At 37.7% G+C, this 18243-nt stretch overlaps 1 protein-coding gene across 6 annotated transcripts in view; it reads left to right on the top strand.

Moving 5' to 3' along the window:
• PPP4R1 (protein phosphatase 4 regulatory subunit 1) overlaps positions 1-18243 on the top strand; it is a 61305-nt gene that overhangs the window by 26278 nt on the left and 16784 nt on the right. For all 6 annotated transcript variants that reach the window (XM_032875757.1, XM_032875758.1, XM_032875755.1 and 3 more), the window contains 6 exons: positions 344-490; positions 2939-3046; positions 3180-3245; positions 3921-4079; positions 8399-8526; positions 15206-15729. In XM_032875757.1, coding sequence (XP_032731648.1) covers positions 344-490; positions 2939-3046; positions 3180-3245; positions 3921-4079; positions 8399-8526; positions 15206-15729 — 1132 coding nt within the window. The remainder of the gene's footprint in view (positions 1-343; positions 491-2938; positions 3047-3179; positions 3246-3920; positions 4080-8398; positions 8527-15205; positions 15730-18243) is intronic.

Below are 18243 nucleotides of genomic sequence, written 5' to 3'. Positions count from 1 at the left end.
GGGCAGAGGGAGAGGGAGAGAAGCTGACCTCCTGCTGAGCAGGATACCCAATGCAGGGCTCAGTCCCAGGGTCTGGGATCAAGAGTTGGGCGCCCAACCGGCTGAGCCACCTGGGCACCCCACAAGGATGGCTTTCCTGTTCCAGTTCATTTGTCGTATCACAGTCTGCCAAGTTCTGTCTTGGCAACAGCTGGAGAAAATAGCAACAAGTTTTTTATTTGCAAAGTTTTGCCAGTTATGAATCCCTTTAAGTTGAGATGAAAAGTCTTCACTTTCGTGAAAATCAAGTAATAGGGTCTTGTTACATCATGTATGTACTTTGTTTATTCTGATTTTTTCCTAGGTAAGAAAAACAAGTCAGGCAGCTTTGCTGGCTCTGCTGGAGCAGGAGTTAATTGAGCGATTTGATGTGGAGACCAAAGTGTGCCCTGTCCTCATAGAGCTAACAGCCCCAGATAGCAACGATGATGTGAAAACAGAAGCTGTGGCTGTAAGTAGAAGACACTTTTTCTTTAAAAGGCAAAAGTTCATCACTGTTTTGACAAATAGGAGGTGCTCAAATATTGTAGAATGTACTATGGAGTGTATTAGATATCAAAGTAGCCCCAGAGCATTAGAAAGGGCTAGAGAGAGACATAGGCATACAAAAGAGGTCTGTGTTTTGCGGGCCCCAGTTGTGCTTTGCACCTGTGAATTAGATGGGCTCTATCTCAGGGCTCTGAGAAAGCAAGATATGCAGCAAGAGAATAATAAGTAACTGTAAATTCATTATTATGGAAAAAGAAGATGGGAGAAATAATCAGTGCAGTTAAAACAAAAAACAAAAACCCAGTATTGGATGAAGAAACGTTGGTGAAACTCTAGTTGCTATTAAACACTTTTCTAGGCACTATGTAAGCACAGGAGAAAAAAATAGCTCCTGCCCTTGACCTTGTGGTCTTTGGGGGAAGGATAGTCAGGCAAGTAATTTTATAATGATATATAATATGTGATAGAAATTGTGATGATAAGAAAAAACACATGAATTAAATCATGTACATAAAAAAGTCCAGTTTAACAAGTCCATCTAAAATTTCAGATCTACTTGGAAAGTGAGAGTTTACTGTTTAAACCTAAAATAGGGACATCTGGCTGGCTCAGTTGGTGGCATGTGTGATTCTTTGTCTTAGGGTTATGCGTTCGAACCCCATGTTGGTTGCAGAGATTACCTAAAAATAAAATAAAAAATAAAACCCTAAAATAATAGCATCTTTGTAGATATGAAAAGAATTACACAAAAATTGGGTAATGTTTCTGGATAATTAGGATGAATTAAGTTGTCTCTATAGTCCCCTTTCCCTTGGAAATGTCTTGATTCCATTATTTTATTTTTTAGATACTCCATACCAGTTAATAATAAATTTAGATACTTTTCAGTAATATCACTTTTATTGAAATGAAATTCACATAATGAAAAACCATTTTAAAGTGTACAATTAAGTTAGCATTTAGTACATTCACCATGTTGTACAATCAGCACCTCTGTCACATTCCAAAGTGTAGCATTTTTTTTTTTTTAAATTTCACAAATTCCTCAATGAAGAAAATCAGTTTTTGCATAACTGAGGAGAGTTTAACTTGCTCGGTTATTTTTATGGGACTTAACAGTAGTGAAGCATTATAACTAATGGACTATATCCAGCGCTAGAATGAAACCCAGGATTCTTCTACAGTCGGTTTATTTATTTTATCATGTTCTGCACATCCTAGCTTTCTAGTTGTTCTCTATCTTGGAGATAATTCATTCTGATGAATTTAATTAACGTTAGATCAGTGATACAGGATGTAACTTCAGATCTTTAGGGCTTGAAAATGCTTAGAAACAGTATAGAGTCAAGGAACAAAACTGGCTTTGAAATTTGGGAAATACAGATATTACCACGAGTTGTGAGGATGCTGGGATTTTGATAGGGATTGCGTTGAATCTATAAATCAGTTTGGAGATAATCACCCACCTAACAATCCATGGTCGATTTCCCCATTTATTTAGGTGTTTTATGTTTCTCCTCAATGTTTTGTAGTTTTCAGTAGACAGCACATCTGTATTTTGTTGAACCATGTTTCTTAACATTGCTGTGAATGATACTGTTTTTAAATGTTTTCATTTCCTTGGTTCATTTTTGGTTCTGGTATATGTCCTGCAAACTTCCTAAGCCCACTTATTTGTTCTAGTGACTTTTCTGTAGAGTCCTTCGGATTTTTCTATGTAGAGAATCATGTCCTGTATGAATAGTGTTTTCTTTCTCTTCTCATCATGTATATATGGGCTAGGAGTAGGTATAGGAATAACAGACCATCAGATGTCTTTCTGTACTAACTGGAGGGTGGAGTGGGGTATTTATTTAAATAACACTGGGCCAATTTTCAAACATAGTTCATCCTCGTTTGCCTGGGACTGCGTTACCTGAAACTGCGTGTTGGAACTGGGTCCTTGTCTTCATTAGAACCGAAGGGACGCAGTTCTCTTTTGCGCGAGTTTCTGTTAAGTTGGTACTTTGCAAGGTAAGGACTGCCTCCAGAGTCTCCTCTTAGCAGTACAAGTATACTGAGCCCAAATTCTTCTTGTGGATCATCTTTCCTTTGAACAGTGACCATTTGTTTTCTTACTGTTAAAGTTATCAGGTAAAATATGATTGAAACTATACTCAGAAATGAAATTTTTCAGCTTATCTCTGGGTTTACTGTGCATTTGGTAATTATTGATAGTAGTAAATATCTATTTTTCTCCCTTGAACCTGGATAAATAAGATGAATGTTGTTTGTGATGTATGCGGGAAAATGATGCCACAACCTATTTTATATTTTCTAAAGTATATACTTTTGATAAGTTAGCAGACTTAACTGGAAAAGTCTTAGTTTGAAGATGTTTTCAGTGTGCTTTTGTTCTTATCCATTTTAGATAATGTGCAAAATGGCTCCCATGGTTGGGAAGGACATTACAGAGCGTCTTATCCTCCCTAGGTTTTGTGAGATGTGCTGTGATTGCAGAATGTTTCATGTTCGAAAGGTATTTTTTAGGCATTTTGTTTAAGAACACATGGTTATAGTGGTTACTGTATTGATATGTGAAACTTAAAAGATTGTTATAAATGCCCTGTGTTTGGATGATTTTGAAATGTCAGTGATGCTTCTGTTGTCAGGTCTGTGCTGCCAATTTTGGAGACATCTGCAGCGTAGTTGGCCAGCAAGCTACTGAGGAGATGTTGGTGAGTAGCGCAGAGATAAAGGGGTAACAGAGGGGTAAGCAGTCCATTACAGAGTAATACATCAAGTTTAAAATGCATACATTTACCCCCACATTTTATGAACACCGTCTCATGAATGCGAACCAGAAAGATATGACTCTGAGTTTGGGAGTTTACATTTCTATAATCTAGGCACTTGAATTGTGTTTTGATTATAGTTTGTTAAAAATGCAGATATGTGATATGTAAGGACCATTGATTTATTTTTACCTCTCCCATTTCTACTAAACAAATCAATTGTACTCGAAGAAATCTGTAATTCTATTGCAACGCTCAAGTATTCTAGTGACAAATCTACAGCTTGTTATTTTTAAATGGTTAGTGCCTGGGATATACATGCTTCGTGTACCAGTTAACCTACTTGAAGAGTTTCTGAAACCATCCATTAGGCAAAACAGTTTAGGTACAAGCTTTGGCATGAAACTGAAGCTATGTTTGTTGTTTCTGCTTTTCCAGTCAGCAGGGCTATGAATGAGGTGTGATTTATTTCAAATTGCTGAGTTTTAATATGAAACAGGTCTTCTAAATTGTTACAGGAAAATCTAGTATTTTGAAACACTGTGAAAGCAGAAAATGAAATAAAATGAATCACTGAAACCCGCGTTGCCTGCCTAACACACCACTGTCCTTGCGTAGCTGCCCAGGTTTTTCCAGCTTTGTTCTGATAACGTGTGGGGAGTCCGGAAGGCTTGTGCCGAATGCTTCATGGCGGTTTCCTGTGCGACATGTCAAGAGATCCGACGGACTAAACTGTCAGCACTGTTTATTAATTTGATCAGTGATCCTTCACGTTGGGTAGGGTTTTGTCTAATTCTCATTTTTGTAGAATAATACATTTTACACAAAACATGATTTTGATTCCATGATTTAAGAAATAATTATGGTATTGGTCATTGTTTTAGGAGTAGACCGGCAAACTACTATATTAACTTTTTTTAACTGGACAAAACTTCTGTACAAATAGAAATCACATTCATTCTAAGGATATGATGTGGTATATTGATATTCAGGCATTAAACCTTTGATAAGTCTCACCTGGCCATAGTGTAATAATTTTTGATATCTTGCTGGACTGTTTGCTACTATTTTGTTAGGGGTTTTTATATCCATATTATAAGAGATAATGGTCTATAGTTTCTTGCGGTGGCTTTTTTTGGGGGGGGGTTGTTTTGTTAACAGGGTAATAATGGCCTCGTAAAACAAGTTGGGAAGGGCTCCCTCCTCTTTGTTTTGGGAGAATTTGTGAAGAATCAGTGTTCTCATTTAAATGTTGAGTAGAATTCAGCGATGATACCGGCTCAGTTTGGACTTTTCCTTTGTATGTAGTTTTGTTTGTTTTGTGTTTCCTAATCTCTTTACTTGTTATAGGGTTATTCAGATAATCTTCACTTGTTAGAGAGTTATTCAGATTATTTTTTCTTGAGTCAGTTTTAGTAGTTTGTCTAGGAATTTGTTTTATGTAAGTTATCTAATTTGCTGGTATATGTCTGTAGTATTTTCTTCATAATCTTGGTATTTCTGTAACGTCAGTAGTAATGTCCCTTCTTTCTGGTTCTAGTGTCTTTGTCTCTTGGCCATACTGCTGAAGGTTTGTCTGTTCTGTTCATCTTTTTAAAGCTTTAGTTTCATCAGTGTTTTCTTTATTTCTGTTCTTCATTTTATTAGCTTCCACTCTAATCTATATTATACCCTCTCTTTTGCTGCTCTTTATTTTTCCAATGTCTTGAGGCAGAAGATTAAGTTAGTAGTTTGAGATCATCCTTCCTTCTTTGAGTTACCATCCAGGGTAACTGGCTTTTAACCTGAAGAGCTTCCTTTTGTGTTTATTGTCCTGTAAATGTGGTAGCAACAAATTCTGTTTCTGCTTATCTGGGTATGTCTGTATTTTGCTTTCATTTTTGAAAGATAGCTTTGTTGGGTACAGGGCTCTTGGTTAACACGGTGTTTTTTGTTTTGTTTTTGTTTTGTTTTCAGTTTCTTCGAACACTTTGTGTCTTACCCCCTGCCCTCCGATCTCTCTAGTTTTTGCAGGAAGTTAGGTTTATTTTATTGGGGTTCTCTTGTAAGTGGTATGTCACTTTCCTTTTGCCACTTTCAATATCTTCTTGCTTTTGACTTTTGGCATTTTCACTATGATGTGTTTGTAGATATCTTAATTTATCCTACATGTTGAGCTGCTTTCATGTGTAAATTATTGATTTTTAATAAATTTGGGAACATTTTGAGCCATCATTTCTTCAAATGTGTCTTTTCTCTCCTGGTATTCCCATTACACATATAATGATGCACTTAATGGAGTCCCACATTTTCTGAGATTCTGTTCATTTTTCCTCATTTTCTTTTTTCTCTCTGTTCTTTGCTAAACTTTATTAATATACCTTGAGTTCCCTCATTTTTTTTCCTACCAGTTCAGAACTACTTAAGTTTATGTGGTGAGTTTTTATTTCAATCATTATACCTTTAAACTCAAGAATTTCCATCTGGTTCTCTTCATGTCCTCATACCTTCCTTTACTTCTTTACTCATGCTTTCCTTTCATTCTGTGAACAATTTATAATGGTCACTTCGAAGTTTTTTTCTAAGTCCAACATCTTAGTGTTCTCACACGTAGTTTCTGTCCCTTAATTTTTTCCCCAGTCTATGGATTATACTTCTTTGTTCCTTTGCATGCTTTATAATTTTTTTTAACCTGGTCATTTTAGATAATACAGCAGATTTGGGTACTTCTACCCCTCTCTGGGGCTTGTTACTGTTACTTGTTTGTTTAGTGACTGGCTGGAATGTGTTAGTGGATTCTTATTCCCCCCGTTCCAGGAGGCACAGCTTTGGGCATGTCTACATGCGTACCTCCCATCCTGGGATGACCTCATTTTGATGAGAGTGGGAGGGACAGCAGCCCCAGGTTCTCTTGGCTCATCTATCCTGGCCTTACAAGCTGGGGCAGGGACTATATTCTGAGTATTCTCAGAGCCCAGGGTTCTGAGCCACGTCCAAGGTAGAGCTTCCATTCTACCGATGGGCATTGTGCAGAAGAAGGTATGCCCAACAGGTAGTGGGGGACAGGATGGTAAACCTCAAAAGCCCTCTGGCTGGAGGCTAGAAGAGGGGGAGGCCATTGCTGCTGGCTGCAACAGTCTGCACTAGAGGTTCCGCCTCCCTGATTCAAATACCACGGACTGGCTTTACTGAATATTTATAGATATTCCCTCTTTTGTTGTCTGCTCTAAGGGCTATTTCCAGAGGTTTTACTTGGTGGGGTTTTGGGTGGGTTGTTTTTGGGTTTTTTTCCCCCCCATTTTCAACAATTTCACTGGAGAGTGGGTGAGTGGCTCTCCTTATGCTGTCGTGCCTGAAATAGTTCTCAGGACCTTACCATATTCATTTTCCAGACAGACTCCACAAAGAGGAAAGACTGTTAAGCCTTAGCACGACTTTAATGTTTAAAATGTATAAGATTGTTAGAAAAAATTAGGTGGCTTATTTGGAATTTTCATTTTGACTTTATCATTGTCTTGGCTTAGTGATATACAGTATTTCCTGCTAATTTGGGAATATGTTTATATTAAAATGAAGGACTCCTGGGGGTGCCTGCGTGGCTCAGGTCATGATCCCAGGGTCCTAGGATTGAGCCCCGCATCGCATCGGGCTCTCTGCTTAGCAGGGGGCCTGCTTCCTCTTCCCCCTCTGCCTGCTTCTCTGCCTACGTGTGATCTTTCTCTCTCTGTCAAATAAATAAATAAAACTTTTTAAAAAATGGACTCCTGAAATCTGTCATTTGAAGTGTATATAAATCCGGTAAAGGGTTTGAGACAAGTTCAGAGTTTTAACAGTATCAAGAGTAGACTAAACTCTTGCATATAATTTTGAAAGTTACCTTTTATGTTTTTATAGAAGTAACATTTTATTGACTGTAAAGTAGAAAAGGACCTGTAAGTTCACACATACGCTTGTCTTTGCTATCTTGTATATAATTCTAGCCTTTTTAAAAAAATCAATTGAATCATTTTTATCTGCTTCCCCCAGAAGGTAAATACTAATAATAGGCAAACTTCACATGTATTTGCCTTTGCAGAATTTACACGTCATGTAATCGTCGTTTTTTTTTTTTTTTTTTTTTAAGATTTTATTTATTTATTTGACAGAGATCACAAGTAGGCAGAGAAGGCAGGCAGAGAGAGGGGGAAGCAGGCTCCCTGCTGAGCAGTGCCTGATGCGGGGCTTGATCCCAGGACCCTGGGATCATGACCTGAGCCAAAGGCAGAGTCTTAACACACTGAGCCACCCAGGCATCCGTGTAATCCTCATTTTAAACCATGGAAAAGGTATTGTTATGCCTCAAGGGCAAGGTCTTAGAGAAATTGGTTTGCGGTTTCTTCCATCATAATTGCCTCTTTCAGATTGTGTCCTCCTCCTGCTTCCTTTCATAAAACCTCTCTCCCCCAGTTTTTTTTTTTTAATCAAGATTACAAAAATAATACAGGAATATAATATGAAATAAAATTCTATAACCCCTTCTTCTGCTCTGCTACTTGAGACATTCATGGATAACAGTAGTATGTGCATCCAGATTTTTGTGAAATATATTTTAAGTCCGTATTCTGTTTCTGATAAGTGCATCCATAGTTCTGACACATCTGTCTTGTTTCCTTGTAGAAAGCAGATTATAGTCTTGCCTAGCAGAAAACATGAAATGGGTTTATCATATTTTGTCAACTTTATTGCTCTATATTTTCTGTTTGGAAGTCTTCATTTTCTTCATTCTGTTTTCCTGGAAAATGCTGTAGGATATCCTTTAGTTCCATGCAGATGCTCTGTGGGATCTCATATTTATATTCTCATGGTATAAATATTCAAGCTAGATTTTAAAATATTGAAAGTAAAAAAATAGTTTATGAAGAATTCTAAATCCTAGCAGAAGAATGATATATAGTTCTGAATGTGGGAAAGCTTTGTAGAAAACACCTTATTACTATTTTAACCATACTTATTTTATATTTATTTATTTATTTATTTATTTATTTACTTATTTACTTTAACCATACTTATATATGGTAAGTAGACTGTTAATAATTCCTTAATTTTAAGTTTTATTACTGTCCTCTTTTTCTTTGTAGGTTCGCCAAGCGGCTTTTCAGTCTCTGGGACCTTTCATATCTACTTTTGCTAATCCATCTAGCTCAGGCCAGTATTTTAAAGAAGAAAGCAAAAGCTCAGAAGATACATCAGTAGAAGACAAAAATAGGTATGATTTCTTTAAACTTCACTTTCCAGCTTTATTGCTTGTGAACGTATTTTTCGTTTCTTCTATAATGTTCTTTTTGGAGACTTTGCTATTTCTCTTGATTGTAAAAATGGGTAGATACTTTTAAAGAGCTATATTTTAAATACATTTGTTAAATGTCTCTTTGGTTAGTTACATCTTAAGTGAGAAGGCGAAGACACGTATAGCACACTGAGCTTGGTCCCGGCCATAGAGAAAAGTATAAATGACAGATGTGATGATAATTTTTGAATGTTTATTTAATAAATTAGTTACCTAGTAAACCATTTATTGACATTTGGAATAGATGAAGTAATTGTTCTACAGTTTAAAGTGTTTAGTGTTTTAAGGGGTAAAACCTAATTTAGGAATATGTTTTAGTATGTAGTCCATTTCTTACTATTTTTCCTTTCAGTCAATTAATTTAATTGTGGATCTTGAACTCTGCCTGCAGAGTGAGGATTATAATCTCTCAATTTAGGGAGAAAGTATTATAATGATCAGCTGATGTACTGATTAACAGAATATCAACTTTAAGTGTAATAGGGCAACTCATTTTAAAATAAAAAGGACAACTCTGATTTTTATTTTTAAATTTTTTTACATTAAAAAATTCTGAGTTTCAGTTTTTAAAACTTATTATACTATATACTCAGGGGAAAAAAGAAATCAAACCTAATTTAGCGCATGGGAAATACGCACTTTTACAGGTGTGCACTTGAAATAATTTAGAACCTGTTTTTGAAACAGTCCCTGCTATAATGCTTGAGTTACCGTAGTGTCTTGTCCCTCCCTTGTCATGATGCTAATGGACATTTTCTTCTGTAGGTCTTGATACTGTGATATTTGCTTTCTTGGTGTTTTGATTTGGCAGTTCTTCCTTTCTTCTCTGCTGCCTTGTTTTACCTTTTTGCCCGTTCTCCTACTGTCCTGCTGAATAGCCAAACAAACCTGAGGTACTGTTTTTTGTAAAGGAAGAAAATCACTCTAAACCTGTCTTCCCAGCAAGCAAATTCTGTCCGTTCTTTTGAAAAACAGCTGCTGCAAGGAGTTTGACAAAAATGATGATGGGGGGAATGTTATGTTTTTCATTTTTAAAGTCCGTGTACCTTGTTCACTACCTAATTGTGCAAAGACTATTACTTTATTTTTAAATCTGGAGAGAGTCTAGTAAGTGAAAATAGAAATTTACGGAGAATTTTATAGGTCAGGGGTCAGCAAACTTTCTGTAAAAGGCCAAATAATAGATATTTTCAGTCTCTGCCACGACTGCTAACCTCTGCCTTTGTAGGATGGAAGCAGCCATAGACCGCATGTAAGTGGATGGGCTTGGCTGTGTACCAGTAAAACTTTACTGACAAAAATAGTTGGAGTGGCTACCGTGGCCAGTGGTTGTACTGACTGCCTGTGTAGGACATTACTGGAAGAGATATTTAAAGGTAGTTATCTTTTACCTACAAACCTTAGTTCCTCTTCCGTTGTAATGAGGTATGTCTTAATGTCAAGTCAGTACTTTTTGTAGCATTGTGTTTTCACTATGTTGTTAGACTTTATTGAATCGTGTTAATGGTAGAAGGGAGGGAAGAGAGAATTTCTGGCTAAGGAATGAGTTGTATTAAATACAGTAGAAGTAGTTTTACTTCCTAACTTCAAAAAAAAAAACCCCCAACAATCCTATGTATTATTAGTCTCAGAACCATTAGTTTGTTTACCCTCTTAAATACTGCACTGGCTTTTGTTCTAAGCTGTCTTAAAACTTGTTTCGTTATTTAAGATTGGTTGGTTGATTATATGGAAATTAATTGAGCACCTACTATGAACCAGCTCCTATAGATAGAAATCAAGAACTCGGTTCCTGTTCTCAAGGTCCTCTCAGTTTTCCTAAAATTCAGATCTCCCAAACAAATATCTTACAAAGTAAGCAAGGTTTTGACAGTCTGTTTCGCCTACAATTTATTATATAGTTTTCATCTGATCCTAGAAACATTTAATATCACTTAATACTCTCTGAAGCCTTTATTAAGATTTTAGATCTCTGACTTTGTATACCAGATTTATCTTTCACCCTAGATTGGGCTACTAATGCTTCTTGGAAGGTCTTAATAAAGGCTACTTCCAGAAGCAGAGTTAAAAATTTGTATTTGCATTTTTAAATTATGTAAAATAAGCATTCCCTTGTTTTCTTAGTTGAGCAAACTGTTACATTGTTCTCTGAATACACTTATATTCTTTTGGTTCTCTTTGCTTTCTGTTTGAGAAGCTGTTCTGTTTCATCCGTACCCATTTAACAAAGTGAACTGTCAGTGTTTGCTGTCTGTAGACTCACTACTTCCACTAATCTTTTCTTGAGGTTTTTTTTGAAATTCAGAGCTTTTGCATCTTGGCTGTCAGCACTGGAGTGAGAGCACTGATTTCTGATCCCTATCTTTTCAATTGTGTATTCACGTGTATCCTACAGCAGACTGCAGGTCCGTCTGCTGTGGCAGTTGAGTTCTGAGTTTTTGCGTGTAGAGCACCTTCACTGGGCCTGGCACAGAGTTGGCATATAATAAACCTTGAATGAATTGTAAGGGAATCTTTAATCTCAGAAGCCTTAAGTAGGTATACTACTTCTGTCACTTTTTATCAGTCCAGCATAATGCCAGCTGTGTGACAGTAAAATTGATGGTTACTGGTAAAATTTGGAAATATTTCAGTGATGTGAAAACTTCATTCGGCTAATTCCCAGTACAGGAAAGAGGTATGTCCTTTGCTTCTGTGTCAGGACACACTGCTGCTTGACCAGCTGTGCCACTGGTCATTTTCTCCTGGAAATACGTGCACTGATTTTTCTAGGCCCACAGTCTGTAGTCCAGAACTCGGAGGATATTAATAGAAAACTTATGTAGACACTACAGGAAAATTAAGGTTCTGGTAGAGAAATTTCTGGCTTACCCTGATACTCTCGTTACGTGTATCTCTTAGGGAATGGGGTAATTCTCTCATTTGGCAGAATCAGAGTTCTCAGCTTTCGAAATGATTTTTACTTGTATAATAGCATTTGGAAATCTGACAACTAAGAATATCAGAATTTTAGTATTTAGCAGCTGGATCTTGCATTGACTAACTCCCAGCTCTGGGAAAAATTACTATTCAGATAACTTATATTTTTGCCAATTCATACAGGTAGTAGTTCTTCCCAGAATTTACCAGTAGGGAAATTTTTTTTTGTCTCCTTAAAACCATGCTAGGAGTTTTAAGTTTGGACAGACTAGTAATTGTAACATTAGACAAATAGAATGACTTCGCCTTTTTTTTTTTTTCCTCCCTAAGAGTATTAAAGTTTAATCATAATGGCATAGTGAGAATAGTAATTAAGAAATTTTAGGCCCAAGGAATAGTTTTGCATACTGAATGGCCTTTGTTGTTGTTGTTTGAGAGAGGGAGAGAGAGGGGCAAAGGGAGAGAGAGAATCTTAAGCAGGCTCCACTCCCAGTGCAGAGCCCAAGATGGGGCTCCATCTCACAACCCTGAGATCATGACCTGAGCTGAACTCAAGAGTCAAATGCTTAACCCACTGAGCCACCCAGGTACCCTCTGAATGGCCTTTTTAATTAGGTTCTTTTGTGTATTTTAAATGCAGGGTTTTTTTTTAATTTATCAGATAATAGATGAAGACTTACAAGTTTTAACCCATTTGGTCTCCACTCCCACCAAACAATATCTTGTTATTCTAATTTTTTACATTTTGTTTTCATATCAGAAAAACTGCAAAAATAGCACAAAGAATCCATATGCCCTTCAGATTCTCAAAATGTTAACCTTTACCATATTTGCTTTATTGATCTTTTTTCTGAATACTTTGAGGTTTTAGACATGATATTCTTTTTTGCCTTTCTTCAGTATTTCACTGTGTATTTCCTCAAAATGCAGGCATTTATACGTAACCGTGGTTCGATTACCAAAATTAAGAAATTAACATAGGTATAATATGTCATCTAATCTGGAGACTTTATTCACATTTCAGCAGTTATCCCACTAAATTTTTTAAAACAGAAGATGTCTTTTAATAAGGACCATGTGATTAGCAAATATGTAATTCATGTAGAAGACATTTATTTGGCATAACAGCATTAGCTTCAAGAACTGTTCTGGAGAGGGAAGGAATATTAAAGTTTGCCTAAGCCTGTGTCTTATCCTTATTACTAAGGAGTAAATGTGGAATCATGGGGGCCTTGAAAGGCTCACAGGTTTAGGGCAATGCAGTGCTGGCCGTGGGACAAGGACCTGGGAACTCGGGGCCCAGCTCGCACGCAGATGTAACGACTCTGTTGTACATGCACACTGTCAATTTTGCAGTCCTAAGAATAGAAGGGAAACACCAGAAGTAAAATGCTGTCATTGTGCGGTACATTTTCAGATGACTTCTTACATATTTTTTCTATAATTTTTTCAAGTTTCATTAAAATAATCATGTGTTTTTAAAAAATACATATTTTTGAAAATAATGTGAACATTACCCTGAGATAAAGTGCAGTCAGAGGGCAGTTGATAATTTCATAGGAATGTGTATGGTGGCTACTAACTAGGAGAGGACACAAGTGTTCGTGTCGCCTTCCGTTTGCTAGGTCCTGGTGAGTCTCCTCTTTAGTACCTTTCGCTGTGTGTACGTAAAGGCACACGCTGTTTCCAGGAGCACCTTTCATTTTTTTTTTCCCCACACTCACCTCTCAAATTTACTTACATATCCATCCTTACTTCCCTCTCACGTTTCTTATCAAAGAGGTGTGTCTTGGCCCCTTGAATCTGTGCACCTCTGTTCTTGAGCTCACATTCTTCTTTCTTCTTAGAAGGACAGTGCTCCTATCAGGGATAGCGTCTCCTGTGCCTGCAGTTCCTACAACTCTTCTGGCCTCTTTCTCTATGGCACCCCAAGAAGAATGCCTTCACTCTGATACTCATTGTCTTTCATGTTCCCATTCCTCTTTCTTGCCTCACACCCATCTAAGTCCTGCACATGGCCTTCTGTACTGATGACCTTCAACTCAGTCCCTGGTGTCTGACCGGTTTCCCGTGGACGTCCCCCTCCCCCAGAATGCAACCCAGGTACCTCACTCAGCCTGTCCAGACCAGAACCCATTCGCCCTCTCGTTACACTGTTATTGTGTTTTCTACTTTCAGTTGGTGCTACCGCGATCTGTTCTGTCGTACTAGCCAGAAATTTGGCAATCTTTCCAGATTGCTCCCATTGTTTCCCATCTCCAGCCTGCGATAAATCAGTAAACAGATCCTGTTGGTCCGGTCATCATTTGAATGCATTTACTTCTTCATAGCCCCAGATGTACTGCCTTCATTCACCAAGTCCTCACTGGCTCTCACTGCCCTTCTGGAGTTCCCACCTCCTACTCACCTCCGCCCCATTTTCCACCCTGCTTCCAGGATATTTTCTCAAAAATTAACGCATCTAAAAATGCAATTCTAATTCCTGCCTTATTCCACGTAGCCCATAGGATCCATTCCAGAGGTGTTGGGTATGCAGTACGGTGGCTCTGGCAAAGTTCTTCACCCTGGTCACCACTGTTTCCTTCTCGGAGCCATAAGAAACACGGCTGTTTTCAGAGTGTGTTACATATTTTAGGTCATGCTTGCCTTTGCATATGCTTTTCCTCCCTTGAAGACATGCTCTTCCCCTTAGCCTTGTAAATGTTTACTGGTTCTTCTAAGCACTGCTCCTGTCATTTCTTCTAGGCCTTTTCATCTCAGCTGCATCCCGCTTCCTATGCTCGGTGTGCTTCTGTATTTTCCACTCTGTCTGGTGGTGTTACTTGCTTACGTGTTTGGTTCTCTTGTTTGCCTCTAACTTAATCTTGCTGACCAGACCTGCATCTTTTTCACATGTGAATCCTCAATACTGGCTTCCTTCCATGGCTCTTAGTAGGTGCTCAATACATGTTTGTTAAATTTAACAGTCAAATAAAAGGTAGGAGATAAACATTAATACTTACTATAGTGCTTTAGTTTAGATAACGGATGGTGGTAAACAGTGGACTTTAATTGAGGAGCTTGTAACCATCTGCCCCTATCAACTAAGTCAGGACTATTTTGGGAAAACCTTTGGGAGTAGAGCTGGAAAGTGTGGAAGAAATTTTTTAAAAAACTTCATTTACACTAAAATGGATTTTAATACTTTGTGAGATAGCAAATAAGGATCTTTTCTAATACTGCACAGAGGTTTTTTCCCTTTTCTTTTTTATAAAAGCAAATGGGTTTTAATTCTCAGCTTTTCAGTACATCATTGGAGCAGTGGCAATACCATGATCCTAAGAATCAGGTCATTTTTTAAGTGCGTTGTAGGAATTTATTTTCCTACAATTTTTCTTTAGTTTATTATTGAAATTAGCCTGGTATTTAAGAATCCTGGGATTCTACAATGTTATTTTTTCCAACTCATGTAATGCTTAAATATCTAGACTTATGCTTAACAGATGTTTACATCTGAGTACAGAACAGCTGATGGAAAAAGAAGCATTACCAGTATATACAGTACTCGATTTGTATGGATAATCTGTAAATTTAATATTGAACTTGTCTAAATACTTTATGTAGTGTCTCTCATTGAGTTTTTTTCAGTAATTATTTTTACACTTTCATTTTTTTTTTCCCCCAAATGAAACAATAAAAGGATCAGAGATCAAGAAGTTCCAGAGGATGTACAGATCAGGCCAGAGGATGTTTCTTCAGATCCCAGTATTAGTAATTCCAGTGTCAAACTGGAAAACCTGGTGGAAGATCGTGCTGAAACATCTAGGAAATCTCCAGGTGAAATAAGTGTCCCAGTGGACCACTCTTTACTTTGTACTTTGTCCTCAGAATCTCATCAGGAAGCAGCTAGTAATGAGAATGATAAAAAACCTGCTAACTACAAATCTGCATTACGGCCAGAGAGTGGCGCCAGTTCACCAGATTCAGCTCTCTTAGATCAGGAATTGTACAACTCCTTCCATTTCTGGAGGACTCCTCTTCCTGAAATAGATTTAGACATAGAGCTTCAGCAGGGCTGTGGGAATACTCTCAGCCCAGAGAGACCAGAAGAAACCTCTGAAGTCACCGCACCAGGTTCTTCAAATATCACTATGGCCACCAGAAAGGAACTTGAAGAAATGATAGAAAACCTAGAGCCGCACATTGATGATCCAGACGTTAAAGGTACGGAAGAGTCTATCAAGTTCTTTACTCGAAAGCAGACATAAAATATTATTTGCCAACTCTTTTCCCAGAAAAATTGCCTTTTAAAAATTTATTTTCGCCATCATCATCGTCTTGATAAATACAATTAATCTGGTACTTAGGAAGTTTCGTTTAGATGAGCTGATCACTGTGTTGCTAACTGGAGCACACACACAGATTTGTTGATCTACAGATCACTCTCCCTGACATCGTCACAGTTGTTCAAACAGTGCTTTCCAGTTTTAGTCTGGAACCCTGCCTTAACTATTTCGTTCTGGGTCTCATTAACTTTTTTATAAAATAGTAGATACAGTGTATTTTAAGGAAGGACTGTGGTCTGTTAACAGTAGACAGGGCTATCTGTTTATGGAATATGTTTTAAGAGCTATGAACATTTATAACGGTCATTTGGATTTTGGTTTCTCAGTTTTGACTTTTTTCCGTGGGGTTACACATCTATCACCCAGATTCTTTCATGGTGGACAACGGCCTTAAAGGTTGTTCTGTGTTAAAAAGGGCCCTCTTATGAAGGGGAAATGTGTTCTAAGTCAGTCGGTGGGAAATGAGTCAACCTGAGGCATTGTTCTGTCTGCTGGGGCTTGGGACCCGGTTTAAGGTCCGTGGGGCTGGGACCAGATGCAGGTGTTGTCTTTTCCTTTGAAGAGTAAAGCCCTGCTTGTGACTCTCTATAACCATCCAGTGAAATCTGAATTTCACAAAGCCGATTTTGGAAAATCTCCCATAACTACAAATCTTCAGATCATCTATCACTTTGTGGACTGAATAACTTTCCCTCTCTTTCTCTTTTTTCTTTCTTTCTTTTTTTGTTTTTAAGATTTTATTTATTTATTTGACAGAGAGAGATCACAAGTAGGCAGAGAGGCAGGCAGAGAGAAAGGGGGAAGCAGGCTCCCTGCCGAGCAGAAAGCCTGATGCAGGGCTCGATCCCAGGACCCTGAGATCATGACCTGGGCCGAAGGCCGAGGCTTAACCCACTGAACCACCCAGGTGCCCCTCTCTTTCTCTTTCTTTTCTTTTTCCTTTCCTTTCCTTTCCCTTTTCCTTTTTTTACCTTGTTAGTTTCAGAAGCTAAAATTTCTAAACTGTCAGTTTGCTAAGTGTTGGGAAATGCCCATTTTTAAAGCAGATAACATGATAGATAGCTTCAGTATTCTTATAAAAACATACAAAATCTGTTGTGTTTAAACTTTGAAAATTGCATCTGTGGTGGTTAAATTCTCAGCTATCTTTATTGGCTTTAATTTGTCATTTTTAAAGATTTCCTGTTGTAATTTTAAACTTGGAGAAAAATGACTTGAGGGAAGAGCAAGTTCATGTCCTTGATTGTTGAACATTAATTTAACTGGCAAATGGTCAGTTTCATTTTTTTAGCCTTTTATTTTTTGGGATTTAGTTTACATCAGTAGAATCCAGCTTTCTGAATGGACACTTGTGTGAGATTAGACACACAACCAGTTGTAACCACCCCACTGTCAAGATACAGAACCATTCCATCGCCCTAGAACATTCCTTCACACACCTTTAGTCAGTCCTTCCTTCCCTTCCCAGCCACTAGCAACCACCAGTCCGCCTTCTGTCCCTGTGATTTTTGCCTCTTCCAGAATACAGCATAAATAGAATCAAGTAATAAAAGCCTTTTTTGAGTATGATTTCTGTCCCTTAGCATCATGTATTTGAAATTTATCCTGGTCATTCTGTGTATCACCAGTTCATTCCCTTTTGTTTAATTATTTTTATCATTCCTGTTTAATATATTCTGCTGCAAGGGCAAGAACAGAGGATGGAATATTTCCAATAGAATATTGTATTTTTTAAATCTCTCATGGTAGATTATTTTTTATGAAAACCTTACAGCCTTGCTTTCTTTGCTCATTCTTCAGTGTGGCTCCTGTCACTCATGTTTACCCCGTGACCCAATAGTCTGCGTTCTAGGACGGCTTGACGAGGTAGAGGGTACTGTGGTTTCTGTTTCCTAGCACCTTCATCAGAATCTTACCCAGGTCATTTGTCTCCTCCACCCCAGATAGGGCACATGGAGACCCGGAGAACTACACCTGAAACCCAGACTCTTCACAGCAGAGGGTACTCAATGCTTGATAAACATTTGTCTTTACAGCTTTTAGCTTTAAAAAAAGCTTTTAGCTTTAACAACCCTACTATTTATCAGTTTATTCAGTTTGTCAGACTTCAGTAACACATATTTTGAATCAATCTTGTGCTCCATTTTTATGAGAAAGAGATCACTAGCTGGGCTTTTTAGGGCTATTGTAGGAGTGCTCACTGCATTCCAGTACCCACCAGATCTCTGACCCATTAGAGCACTTAACAGAAGGTAATTGAAATATTTGAATGAGCTATGTTAAAATTTTTAACAAATAAGCTAAAAGTGAAAGCGTGCCTTTTCAAAAAGACCTGTGTGTACATGCAAGTTAGAGGATCCGACTTTATGTTTCAGAAGGCGGATAATCCTGT

The sequence above is a fragment of the Lontra canadensis genome, unplaced genomic scaffold (assembly GCF_010015895.1).
Source record: "Lontra canadensis isolate GAN:19392208 unplaced genomic scaffold, GSC_riverotter_1.0 scaffold57, whole genome shotgun sequence".
Taxonomy (NCBI): domain Eukaryota; kingdom Metazoa; phylum Chordata; class Mammalia; order Carnivora; family Mustelidae; genus Lontra; species Lontra canadensis.
This window is presented reverse-complemented; position numbering and strand designations above follow the sequence as displayed.